Below are 13,515 nucleotides of genomic sequence, written 5' to 3' on the forward strand. Positions count from 1 at the left end.
GGGGGCGGGGAGAGATCTTTCTCGAGCACCTTCCATGTTCTGGACACTGCTTTACACACTTTAAAATCGTTAAGTAGGGCCACCGTGCTTGATGGTGGCGCCCCAGAAACCTGCGTCCTGCGCCCAGCCTGTCAGCGGTCCTCAGTTTTCTCCCGCCCTTCCTTTAAAGCCAATCACGTGATGAAGAAAGCCCTGGCGTGGGTGTCAGGCAGTGTGTGACCTCCGGGCAGTCACCGCACTTCTCTGGGCCTGACACGCAGTCGCCCCATGGGAGTTGGGACTCCACCATGTGCGCAGGGGCAAGGCCGCTGCCGCTGCAGGGATGCTGGGCCGGCTGCAGCGATGCTGGGCCGGCTGCAGGGATGCTGGGCCGGCTGCAGGGATGCTGGGCCGGCTGCAGCGATGCTGGGACACGCCGGCCCTGGCATGGTGATGTGGAGAAGGCCCGAGAAGAGTGTCACAGAGGGGTCCATCCAGCGCTAAAAGAGGCACAGGCAGGGTTCCTGCTGCCGGAGTCCCACTGAGCGAGGGGCCATTGGGTGGGGACAGACAGGGAAGGCCCCTCCAGGCAGCGGGACCACGTGCAGAGCAGCGGCGGGGCACAGCCTGTGGGGGAGCAGGGCGCAGGCTGGCCAGCGAGGGGAAACTGGATTTGTCTCTCTGCAGGCTCCATCTACGAGATCTCTGGGAATGAGTGCTGCCTCTCCACAGGGGACCTGATCAAGGTCACCCAGGTTCGCCTCCAGAAGGTGGTCTGCGAGAACCCAGGAACGGGCCAGACCATGGAAATCACCCTGGCCACCTCCAGCCCCCCGCACGCACTCCCGCCCCTCTAGTTTGGCACCTGTGCTCTCACATCCCCCATGGCTCTGCCCCAAGGCCTGGGCTGTCCTCTGAGTGGTCTGACAATGCCCTTCACCTGGGGCAGCTGCTTCCTCTCCATATCCATCTGCCTGATCCCATCTGCCTCTCAGCTGGGACTTTCTTTGCTCTAAGTCTTTGTCCACCAGCGGTCTCTGTGTTTGCTCACACATTCCCTCGCCAGACATTTACTGGGACTTGTTGTGTGCCGGGCCATGGGCTCGGGGCTGGGGGTGTGGGGCTCAGGATGAGCGGGGCACAGTCCTCTCCAGCCGGGAGCTTCCAGGACGGCAGTGAGAGGAAGGCAACAGTAGATCCGTAGTTTAGAGAGGGTTCCTGGCAGGAGCCTGCCTCAGGGGTCTGTGCGGGCTTCCTGGAGGAGGTGGCACCTGAGCAGGAGGAAGTACTCCCAGAGAGAGAAAGTACAGGGAGTAGCTTGTGCATAGCTGGTGCTCCAGAAATGTCGGGGTTCAGTTCCTGCACAGGTGTGTACTGGGCCGTGCGCCAGGGCGCTGAAGCCAGCGACCCGGATGGGAATCCCCGCTCTGCGGGCTACCAGCCGTGGCCTTGGCCAGTTCCTGGCGTGTGTCTGTGCCTCATCGTACTCCTCTGGAGCGGGGTAGTCAGGCTCGAGGTGAGGAGTAAATAAGTCGCTGCGCATGAAGTGCTGAGGACAGGGAGGGGCCCAGAGCACGTGTATCCGGGGGGCTCCTTCTTCCCGTGACTTCCTGTGATCGCCTGAGTGGGACAGGCGAGGGCTTGGGTTCCCGGGGAGGGGCAGGCAATGGGGAGGCAGGTGGGAGAGGTGCCAGAGGGCTTTGGGGGGTCACAGGCACGTTTTGGTCTTTGAGAGCACCCAGGAGCCAATGAGGGTTTTAAATATGGAAGTGGTGTGCTTTATTTTGTATTTTGAGGGTTTTTCCTTTTTATTCTGAAATGTGTTCAAGTTCACAGAAGGCTTGCTAAAACCACCGTACACTCTTTATCCAGATTTACCAGTTGTTTTCCAGTTCACCAGCTCTTCCTCTCTGCACACGCACGCACATGCGTGCACATGTATTACTGTATGGGTATGTGTGTGTATATCTTTTTCCTGGACCCTTTGAGAATGAATTGCAGACATGATAACCCTTTACACCTAAATATCACTCCTTATATTTACTAATAGTACTCCTAAGTACAAGGACATTTGTTCACAAAACTATAGTTCAATGATCAAATTCAGAAAATTTAATGTTGGTATAATACAGCTGTCTAACCTGGTCTCTTCACATTCCAACAACTGTCCTAATAAATGTCCTTTATAGTCGGTTTCCCCTTGATCTAGAAGCCAATCCTAGATCAGATCGATTTCTTTCTTTTTTTTTTCCTAATAGGAATAATCTCCTTTTTATTTTTATTTTTTTTAGAGAGAGAGAGAGCACTGTGTGAGGCGGGCGTGGGAGGAAGGAAAGGGAGAGAGAGAATCTTAAGCAGGTACCACACCCAGTGCAGAGCCTGACGTCAGATGCTTAGTCAACTGGGCCACTCAGGTGCCCACATTTTTTTTTTTTTAAGTAGGCTCCACACCGAGCATGGAGCCCAACTCGGGGGTTGAACTTGTGACCCTGAGCTGAAATCAAGAGTTGGACATTTAACCTACTGAGCCACCCAGATGCCCCCAGACCACATATCAATTTCTTTTTTTTTATAATAATTTTTTTTATTATATTATGTTAGTCACCATACAGTACATCCCTGGTTTTTGATGTAAAGTTCCATGATTCATTAGTTGTGTGTAACACCCATGCACACATATCAATTTCTTCTTCTTTTTTTTTTTTTTTTAAAGATTTTATTTATTTATTTGACAGAGATAGAGACAGCCAGCGAGAGAGGGAACACAAGCAGGGGGAGTGGGAGAGGAAGAAGCAGGCTCATAGCGGAAGAGCCTGATGTGGGGCTCGATCCCATAACGCCGGGATCACGCCCTGAGCCGAAGGCAGACGCTCAACCGCTGTGCCACCCAGGCGCCCCCACATATCAATTTCTTAATCTCCTTCAGGCTGGGACAATTCTTTAGCTTTTGCCTTGACATCCACTTTTTGAAGAGTGTAGACCGGTACTTTTGCAGAACGTCCTTCAGTCTGGGTTTAGTGTGATGTTGCCTTGATTAGTCTCGTGTTGGGTGTTTTGGGGCAGGAACACTCTAGAAGCGATGTCTGGGTGTGGGGTGTTTTAGGCCAGTACAGTGGCAGGAGAAGCGTGAGCGGGGACAGGGGAAGAAGGGGATGGGGGAAGAACAGTCGGGCCCCGAGAATTGGCAGACAGGATGTGGGGGTGAGTCATGTGGTTAGGAGCCCCTGGGCTTCTAGTTTGGGAGAGAGAGGGACAATGGCGCTGCCCCGGTGTGGGCTGAGGGGTGTTGGATGTGTGGATTGGCGCAGTGGTGAGGAACATGGAAGCACAGTTGGCTGAGCTGCAGGCAGGTTCAGGAGGTAGGCAAATGCGGCCATTGTCAGTGTCTTCTGGGACACACATCCCTGTTCTGTCTCTGGCAACAATCCCTCTGTGTTCTTGCCTAACCTCGTAAGGAGGAACTGTCTCCATCTCTACCTGTCACTGTCCCTTCACACATGGCACTTGCTGCTTCTTGTCCCTCAGCCCTGCCCCTCAGGCCTGGATGTCCAGATGCTTGGTGCTTGTCTTCGGGGGATTCTGACCGGGTTCTCTGAGGCAGAGGGGGGCCTGGTATGTGTGGCCCTGGACCCAGCAAAGGCCCATCCCACCTTGACACCCTCTGCTGTGCCCCACAGGCCACTTCAGCCCCCTCACCGGCCCTCAGAGCTATGCAACCCTGGAGGAGCTGCTCTCTGCTGCAACCCGGCGCTCCAAGAAGCTGCCCATTGGCTTCATGTCGACCCATAGAATCACCACGGAGGCCAGGGTGGTGCCCAGGGACCAGCCCCTCCTGCTCGAGGATGTGGAAGCGTACCATAGGACCTACCGTGCCCGCTGCGTGCTGGACACCGAAACCCGGCCATTCATTCTGCACCTGCCCCTGTCCCAGAAGGGGCCCTTCTGGGAGTGGGAGCCTGGCGCCCCTCGGCCCCTGCTCCAGGCCCTGCAGGACCCAGCCCTGAGCGACCGCCTCTTCACCTGCCCCACCCTCCCCTGGCGTTCCCTGATCCTGAGGCCCCAGTACGAGCTCCAAGCCATCATGCACTGTGAGTCGTCCGGGCAGGGGGGACGGTTGGTGGGGCGGGAGAAGGGCCCTGGGAAGCTGCTCCGATGGAGGGTACCCCAGGGACCAGGTCGCTTACCCAGTACGCACAACGTAACAGAATAAAGATTCCCAAACAGTGGGAAGTTAGGTGTAAAAGGAGACAGGACCATGAGGGAACTTAAGAGTGAGTCCTACTCTTTATAAAATTAGGCAAAAGTTGGATTGTGAGCTCGCTAGCAGCTAGGACAAAGCAGCAGTTAGAGTAAAACCTTGACCATTTGCTCCGGAGACACAGATTTCCTGCCTGGGGGGAGGACGGGATTGCTCCTCAAGGCCCCCTCCTGTCTGCGTGACGAGGGCGCTGGGTGAACCCTGAGCTGTTTCATGCGCTGTTTCTGAGGACAGGCTGGAGGCAGGGTGCAGAGCAGGGCTGGTGAAACAGGCAGCAGCAGGCCAGGTCTGGCTGCTCGGAGGCCGAGCGGGAGCGGAGGCAGAACCTGTGCCCTGGGGCCTCTTCCCTGGAGGACAGAGTTTGAGGTTCGGCTCCCTGGCCGTTATCTAGGGAGCAGAGGCTCACGGTTCCTGGTGGGCTCCAGAGCCAAATGGGAATGCTTTAGCCTGATTCTTAAAAATCTTTGAAAACGATTATGGAACAATTCAAACATGTACAAGCAGAGGGTGGGGTCCTGGACCCCATCACCGACATCACAGTTACTAACTCAGAACCTATCTGTCCTGTTTCGTCTCTCCCCACCCTGCCCGATTATTTCAAAACAAACCCCCGGTAGCCTATCATTTCTCGTATGGATACTTCCACGTGGCTCTTTTAAAAGTAATTTTTTAAACAAATACACAGTACCATCATCACACCAAAAAATTTAGTAATAACTCCCAATACTATTCGGTGTTTGAACGTCCTCTACTGTCTCATAAATCGTTCTACTACTCTCAGCGGGAGCCAGATAAGATCCCGAGACTGCTGTTGATTGTTAGGCCTTTTAAATGTTACTCTGGAGTTCTCCTTTCTTATCTCTCTCATAATTAATCTGCTGGAGGGACTCGGCCATTTGTCCTGTAGGCTCTCTCACATTTTGGATTTCGTTGCCAGCCTCCTTGGGACGGTGCCAACGTGCATCTGTCCCCTGTATTTCCTGTTGTGCTGGGCCCGAGGCCACCCCCAGGTTTGACGACCTGCTGGGAGACCTCCTGGGACTTGACGTATGGTTGTACTCGCAGCCGTGACTTATTACAGCAAAAGGACCCAAGAGTCGTCTCCCAGTGGAGTCACACAGAACACGCGGCATCCCTCCAGTGCTGAACGGTGACAACGCGTGTGAGGTGTTATTTATCAGGGAAGCTCAGTGCCCAGGGTTTTTACTGGGGGCTGGTCACATAGGTCCCCTCTGCTTAGCACGCACCCCAATTCCAGACTTCAGATAGGAAGCTGGTGTTCAGCATCACTGATTGAATAGGACAGGAACCCACCCCCACCAGTGAGTGATGGCGGGAACAGGCGCTAAACCATGTCCCCAGACGCCAGCCAAGGACCAGCCTTGCAGGCAGGCTTTTCTAGGATAGAAGCCTCAGGCCAGCTGTTCGCTCTTTTCTGCACATCTGTAAATGGGCGCTCAGAGGTTTGCCCAGACCCAGAAGGCAGTTCTCACGGCTGCGTGAGGTGAGGGGCAAGCAGACCCCCCCTCCCCCCCGCTCTGTCTGTCCCGAGCCTACCTTGCAGCACCGATCTTGGCACGCAGTGTCAATCAGATGCAAGGGACGGGCGGGCATGTGTGATGTGCGTGGCTGCTGCGATCCCGGCCTAGACCCACGATCTCCTTAGGAACCACACTAGTGATTTTATTTTATTTTATTTTTTTTTTAAGATTTTATTTATTTATTTGACAGAGATAGAGACAGCCAGCGAGAGAGGGAACACAAGCAGGGGGAGTGGGAGAGGAAGAAGCAGGCTCATAGCAGAGGAGCCTGATGTGGGGTTCGATCCCAGAACGCTGGGATCACGCCCTGAGCCAAAGGCAGACGCTTAACGACTGAGCCACCCAGGCGCCCCCCAACAATAGTGATTTTAATCCTAGTGTTCTTCATCTAGTAGTCAGGAAACTACGATAAAAAGCACCCCCTCCTCCCGGCTTTGGTTAGCTTGTACGAGAAATATGGGACATTGTGTTTATATATGCCAGGGCCCTAGGGCACCGTTCTCCCTCCACTCTGGAAGACCTGGCCAGGTTCTGCCTGGTTCTCGAGCCCTGCTCTGCATTCTGCCTCCAGCCTGTATGCAGGAACGTCCTAAGAAATGACCTACACTTTACTAGCTTGTTTTGTTTTTGTTTTTTAAAGATTTGAGAGAGAGAGAGTGTGCACTGGGGAGGGGCAGAGGTGGGGAGAGAATCTCAAGCAGACTCCTCGCTGAGTGCAGAGCCTCACTCAGGGCTCGATCTCTCGACCTGAGATCACCACCTGAGCTGAAACCAAGAGTTGGATGCTCACCCAAATGAGCCACTCAAGAGACCCAACCACTGTTTTTCTTAATTTTAATTTTTTTTAGGGAGAGAGCGTGCATGAGTGGGGCGGGGGCGGGGCGAGAGAATCTTAAGCAGGCTCCACAGTCAGCAGGGAGCCGGACTCGGGGCTCAATCTCACGACCCTGAGATCATGACCTGAGCTGAAATTGAGAGTTGGACATTTAACCGACTGAGCCACCCAGGCACCCCCTTGATGTGGTTTTATCTCTTCATCCAAAATGCAGAAAGGAGGGAGGCCTGGCTGGCTCAGTCAGTTAAGCGGCTGCCTTCGGCTCAGGTCATGATCCCAGGGTCCTGGGATGGAGCCCCGCATCGGGCTCCCTGACGAGCAGGAGCCTGCCTCCCCCTCTGCCTGCCGCTCCTCCTGCTTGTGCGTGCACTTGCTCGCTCTCTCTGACAAATAAATAAATAATATCTTTAAAAAAAAACAACAACCCAGAAATACAAAAACGTGAAAGGATTTGGAAAGGTAGCTTATAAAATTACATTCAAAATTCTATTAAAGTTTAAAAAGAGGTTGAACAAATTAGCTATTTGATGCTATTAACGAATTATCAAATAATTATTATCTAGGTGTGGAAATGGCATTGTGGTTATGTTAACTTTATCCCTTCTCTTAGAGATACACACTGAAAGGTCAAGATGACATGTGATTATTCTGATTCAAAATAACCCAGTGGAGGGGGACAGACAGGGTATGAATGACAGAAGATGGGCTGTGAATTAAATGTTGAAGCTGGGTGATAGGGGGTTCACTATACTATTCTATTTTTATAAATGTTTAAAAATTTCTAGAATACCTTTTGAAAAGAGGTTAAGGAAAAGAGTAAGGAATCGGATGCCATAGGAAAGCGCTGGCAGAACAGAACAGGGAAGAGGTCAGCCGGCCCAGACATCTTTGCTGGGGGTGCAGGGACACCCCTGGGCTGGTGTGTGGGGCGTCCCCTGAGCTGACCTCCCCTCCCCGCAGTGCGCAGGACCATTGTCAAGATCCCCTCCACCCTGGAGGTCGACGTGGAAGATGTCACTGCCTCCTCTCAACACATCCACTTCATTCAGCCACTGCTGCTGAGCGAGGCCCTGGCCCGGGGAGGCCCCTTCCCTCTGCCCACGGAGATCCTGGAAGTTCCGGAGGGGCCCCCCGTCTTCCTCAGCCCATGGATAGGCTCCTTGCAGAAAGGCCAGAAGCTCTGCATCCATGGCCTGGCCTCACCACCCTGGCGGGTCCTGGTCTCCACCAAGGGCCGGAAGGTGCCCAGACACTTCTTGATCTCCGGGGCTTATCAGGGCAAGCTGCGGCGGCGGCCGAGAGAGTTCCTCACGGCCTATGACCTCCTAGGTGCTCTTCGGCCAGGCCAACCCCTCCGGGTCGTGGCCACAAAGGACTGTGAGGGCGAGGGGATAGACAGCCCTGGGTTCGCGTCCCTGGCCGTGGGCGACAGGTTGGAGGTGCTGAGGTGTGGCCAGGCCCATGGGGCCAAAGGCCAGGACATAGATGTCTTGGTGTGTCAGCGGCTAAGCGACCAGGCTGAGGAGGAGGAGGAAGAATATGCAGAGATAGAAGACGAAGACCAGATTCTGCTGCCCCTCTACTTCTCCAGTAGTTTCGTGGAGGAGATGAGTGACAATCGGCGCTATAACCTGGAAGATCTGACTGCCCAGTTTCCACTGCCCTGTGAGGTCAAGGTGGTGGCCAAGGACAGCAGCCTTCCTGTTGATCCTCTGCCCTCCTTCCCAGGCCTGCGGCTGGAGGACAAAATCACGGAACCCTTCTTGGTGGTCAGCCTTGACTCCAACCCTGACATGTGCTTCGAGATCCCTCCCCGGTGGCTGGACCTGACTGTTGCAGAGACCGAGGGGCAGCCCGGCCAGCCAGCTGGGCCCCTCGCTGTAGCCACAGTGGAGGAGCTGACAGAAGCCTTCTACTATACCCTCCGGCAGTTACCGGACTTCGAGAACCAACCCCCCCCACCGAGGCCCCCCAAAAGCCAGGGCCTCAGGGGGCAGAAGAAACAAAGCGGCAAGGACAAAAGTCGCCAGGTACCGATATACCGAAGTGGGTGGGGAGGGAACCCGCCGGGGCTGGTGCGGGTCCTGCCGCTTCTTTGTCCTGCATCGCCTCTCTCTCTCAGTTGTATAGAACTTAGTTTCCACACGTACACGCTATGCGCCATTATTCTGACTTGATCCTGACAATCTGGTGCAGGTATGATGATTCATATTTTACGGGCGAGACGCTGAGGACTCGGAGACCTTGAGACTTGCCCAGAGTCCCGGTTCGGAAGTGGGAGGCCTGAGCCGGGGCATAAGCCTCTGCCTCCAGCCTCACTGTGCTTCCCCTGCTGTTGTCCCCTCAGTCGGGCTTCATCAGCTGTCCCCTCAACCGTGTCAGCAGCCTCTCCCTCCCCCCATCAGCTGTCAGAATGGCCTCCCAAGCCCTTCCCGGGTTACCGATGGGCCTCGGCCCCATCCTCTGAACCTTCTGAACCTTCAATGGCTCCCCATGGCCAGGGGGTAATGTCAACCCCTTAGCGTGGCATCCAGGGAGGGTCCTTTATGAACTTCAGTCTCACCCTGCCAGACCCATCCGCCACCACCCACTCTGGTCCACACTCAGCCACAGAGAAACTCCTTCAGCTTTCTCAGGATGCCAAGATTCCTGCCTCAGCACTTTATATGTGCCGGGCCTTTTGCAAGAATGTGCTTCCTCCTTTCAGTGGGCAAGGCTCAGCGCAGGCCTCCTCTGGCACTGACAGCCTTCCCCCTTCTGCGTTCACACTGCCGTGCGGTGCGCAGCCTGGGGGTGCAGGCAGGGGTGGGGGCGGCCCGGCCAACAGCTCGTTTTCAGTGTGCTGCGCGGGGTCTGTGAGGACAGGGACCTCGCCCGCTCCCAGGCGGGCAGACAGTGCCAGTGAGTGCTGAACTGACCCAAACCGAGTCACGGGGACGGGGAAAGAACCAGGCATGGAAGCAGAAAGACCCGTCCATGGCCCAGTTCACTCGCTCTGTGGCCTGTGCTCCTGTCCATTTCCTCACCAGTGAAGCCAGGGTAAGGTCACTGGCTCACAGGGCTGGTGTCTTAGCTGCGGCCCGTGGCAGGTGCCATCCACGCAGCACCCCATACAGCTCTTGGGATGTCCCTGTGAGATGGGCACCGAGAGATGGCTCTTTCTACAGTGGAGAGAACAAGAGGCACAGAGAGGGAGAGTGGCTGACCTGAGGTCACACAGCTAGCACACGGCAGGCTGGGCTTTGACCTGGGTCTGAGCACCCGGCCCGGGCACGTGACGGCGGGGCCCTGCTGACAACAGATGAGCCGTGTCGAAAGCACACGGTTAAGTGTAGCAAGCTTGCTATGTGGGGATTTGGGGAAACTTGCATTTTGTGCCGCGAGGGCAGGTGGCGGGATGGCGGCAGAAGTGAGAAAGATGAACCCGGAGCAGTTCTGGCCCCAGAAGGGCCTGCATCTGCGGAGGAGGACGGGGGCAGTCGTTTCCTGATAGAATGAAGAATAGACCGGGACATCTGAAACACAGGCCTTCCTGACAGTGCGGGAGAGAACATAGTACAAACCACTGACAGACCTCAGTCCCCGCCTTTGCTCCTGTTGGAAGTGACTTTGGGCCCAGTCCCCGCTCGCTCCCCTCGATCCTGCAGCTTTTCTTCTCCGTGTCAGTATTCCCCACCGCTGATCGGGGCCCTATATCGTTTGCTGTCCAAAGCATAGTGTGCTAGAAAGAGCACGAGCTTTCGAGGTCACGGCCATGGTTCTGGGTCTGAACCTCGGCCCAGCTTGCAGTCCCGTGTGAGGTATGACACGGCACACTCTCTCTGAGCCTGTTTCCTCGTGGGTCATTGGGAACTCAAACAGCTACTCGGAGGGTCCCCTGGAAGATCAACGAACAGGTGTGCATATGGCCTAAGGTGGGAGTTCAACAAAAGTCCTCCTCCTTCTGGGACCCCTCTCAGCGCTCGCACTCTGTCCTGAGATTTTGTGACTGCTTTTTGCCCCTTCAGCAGCAGATGTGAAGGACGCTGACCGAATCCCCTCTGTGCAGAAACTCAGGGCGCCCTGTCTCTAGCCCCCAACCCTTTGTCCTCATGCTGGCCTGTCTCCCCTGCCAAAGCACATTTCATGCGCTAGAAATAAAAACACCTGGGGTCCCAGGAAGCCCTACCCTGAACAGGAAGTCAAGAGGGGAGCAGAGGAAGTGGCATTTGAAGGAATTACATTTCATGGACTCTGCTGCCCCCTTTCTCGGGACCCTGCTGACTTCTGCTTTTTCTCCCGCTTAGTCCTCTCAAGTGTCAGGACTGCAGCAAGCCCCTCTCCTCCCCAAACCCAAGATGAAGACGCTGCCACAGATTGCCAAGGACAGCTCGAATACATACAGCAAGGTTTCTGCCCACAGGAAGGACCCCAGGCACACTAAGTCCGTCACAAAAGATCCAGGTGAGTCCCTTTCAGCCCATTCACCCTTGTCCTTGCTTCTCCCCTGCTTACTCTGCTCCTGCTTGTACCTCTGACAGCACCGGCCAGACCCTCAGCAAGGCCCTGCCCTTGAGCAGACCCTTCTGCCGTCCCAGTTGGATAGAGAGGCTTTTAAGGGATAGACTTAGGGGCGCCTGGGTGGCTCAGTCGGTGAAGCATCTGCCTTCAGCTCAGGTCATGATCCCGGGGTGCTGGGATCGAGTCCCGAGTTGGGCTCCCTGCTCAGCGGGGAGTCTGTTTCTCCCTCTGCCTCTGCCCCCTTGTGTTCCCTTCCTCTCTTAGATAAATAAAATCTTAAAAAAAGAGAGGAGGTCCCTACTGTTCCTCTCCCAGGGGCTCCAGAGTCCTGGCAAGGAAAATGTGTTCCGCCTCCAACGTACTACCCTCCCCTAGGCATGCGAGGGGAATATTTACACAGTATTCAGAATAATTTGTAGTTTCTGGTCTAGCAAGGACCTTAGAGCAGCCAGACCAACTCCTTCCCTGTCCAGGGCCCTAAAAGGGGGAGGAATCTGCTTAAGACCAAAGATCATCATTGACTTGAACTCTTTTGTAGATGACGATGAACATGATTATGAAGAAATATTTGAGAGATTCCAGAACACCCTTTAGATGCTGGAGGAACCCTGCTTCCTAACTGCTGTTTCTCAGGGAATCTGAGATACCAGCCAACTGTTGCAAGCCTTTACAAGACCTTGGACAAGATCTCACTGAAATCAGACTGTGGATAGGAAATGGCTTCTTGGGGACCAGTGTGAAAAGGGATGGGCATTGTACCAGCTTTCCTCAGGTTCTAGGCTCTTGCCACTAAGGGCTGGCTTGTTTGGGCCTGGCACCTTACACTTGACTCCCTCAGCCTCAGAGCTTTGGTATCTGGAGGAGCCAACCGGGTTGTATTCAATCCTGAGTCTCCCACACCCTTGTCTCACTGGTTGGTGTGGAAAGGAATCTGAGACCACCAACCCTGATGGCGGCGGCACTGTGTTTCCTGCCTCTTGGTACAGGGGACTCAATCTGAACACACCGCACCGAGAGCCTTGTCTCCGGTTTGCCACCCCCTTGCCCTCCCCTCCCCCACCAAACTCTAAGCCCCTGAGGGAGCAGGACCATGTCACCTGTGCAGGATACAGCACACGGTAGTTGCAGGTGACGATCCAAGATTTTTTCACTCTAAGACCATAGAATAAACATGACATCTGCGTGTGTGGAAAAACGGGAACAGATACCATTTAGTGAGGTCTGTGTGCCAGACCCTTTATAAACATTATCTAAATCTTCAAATCTCTGGATAGACAATGGCCTGATTTTAAAGGTCCGAAAACGAGCTTGAGTGGCCAGGTGCTTCAGGAGGCTGAGTTAGCACCCCAGCTCACCTCCCTACCAACGTTGACCGCGAGCAAGGGATTTTCACCGAAGCTTCAGTTCCGTCATATGTAAAATACAAGTAACCGTTATCTACCTCACAGAATTGTTTTAAGGATCAAATGCGATAATCCTGGTAAAGTATTTAGTGCAGTGCCTGGCATATAATAAACACTCAGTAAAAATGAGAGCATCACTCCCGTTGACCAGAGCGCGCAGCGGTACCTGTCTCCAGAGCCTGTGTCCTTTCCCCGTCCCCACCCCATCCCCAGTCATGGAATCCGTCCGTGTTCGAAATATACTAAAGCTCCTAGACCGTGGAGATGACGTGTGCAGACTGGTTGGAGAGCCTCACCACCCAGTGGAACAGAGAGAAACCTGCGTCTATGCGGACACTAACTCAGCTTCCAAGGTCAGTCTAGGCCTGTTCCATGAGGCGAGACCACAGGCCTCACTCCCTGGAACTTCCTAGGGCTTTGGTTCCTAGACAGAGGCAGTCACAGAACCAAGCGCCGTGGTCAGCAGAGGATAGGAGAGGGACAAAAAGGTGACCGGAGTCTCCGGCTGAGGAGGGAAAGAGCGTCAGCCCGGAGCTCCCAGATTCGAGGGAGCGCACCTGAGTGTGTCCTTCCTTTGCCTGCTGACGCTCCTCGGGGCTGTCTGGACCCACTGCACTTCCTAGGCCTCCTGGCTTCCATACCCCGGCGTGGAGTTCTCCAGGGGACCGCCGGGCAGCTAATACAGGCTGCTGGCCAGTTCCCGTGCCTTCCTCCAGAGAGACCGGCTAAGCTGTGCAGGAGCGCCCTGAGGAAGCGTGTGCTCTGGGACAAGCAAGAAATAAGAAAAGTGGAAAAAAGCCCCTCCTCGGCACAGGACCCCGAGGGCCAGGCCCATATGCAGAATGCCAACGGTTCTTCCACACCTGCACTTAACTGTGGCACCAAATTGAGCAAGATCACAAAAGGGGGGCAGAGAGGGCTACCAGCTCCTACAGAAGGGGGTGTCTGAGCGGCCAAATGCTGCCGTGAGAAGCAAGCAAGCAATAGCTAGGAAAGCGG

At 54.8% G+C, this 13,515-nt stretch overlaps 1 protein-coding gene across 2 annotated transcripts in view; it reads left to right on the plus strand.

Annotated features, from left to right (window-relative positions):
- The window catches only part of THEMIS2 (thymocyte selection associated family member 2), a 15,265-nt gene extending 2,620 nt beyond the window's left edge, over window positions 1–12,645 (plus strand). For both annotated transcript variants that reach the window (XM_040619100.1, XM_040619101.1), the window contains exons 3-6: window positions 3,657–4,067; window positions 7,574–8,643; window positions 10,900–11,056; window positions 11,652–12,645. In XM_040619100.1, the coding sequence (XP_040475034.1) occupies window positions 3,657–4,067; window positions 7,574–8,643; window positions 10,900–11,056; window positions 11,652–11,707 (1,694 nt within the window). In that variant the 3' untranslated portion in view covers window positions 11,708–12,645. The remainder of the gene's footprint in view (window positions 1–3,656; window positions 4,068–7,573; window positions 8,644–10,899; window positions 11,057–11,651) is intronic.
- Window positions 12,646–13,515: the final 870 nt, after the last annotated feature.

This window comes from Ursus maritimus, unplaced genomic scaffold, assembly GCF_017311325.1.
Source record: "Ursus maritimus isolate PB19 unplaced genomic scaffold, ASM1731132v1 scaffold_32, whole genome shotgun sequence".
Lineage (NCBI taxonomy): Eukaryota > Metazoa > Chordata > Mammalia > Carnivora > Ursidae > Ursus > Ursus maritimus.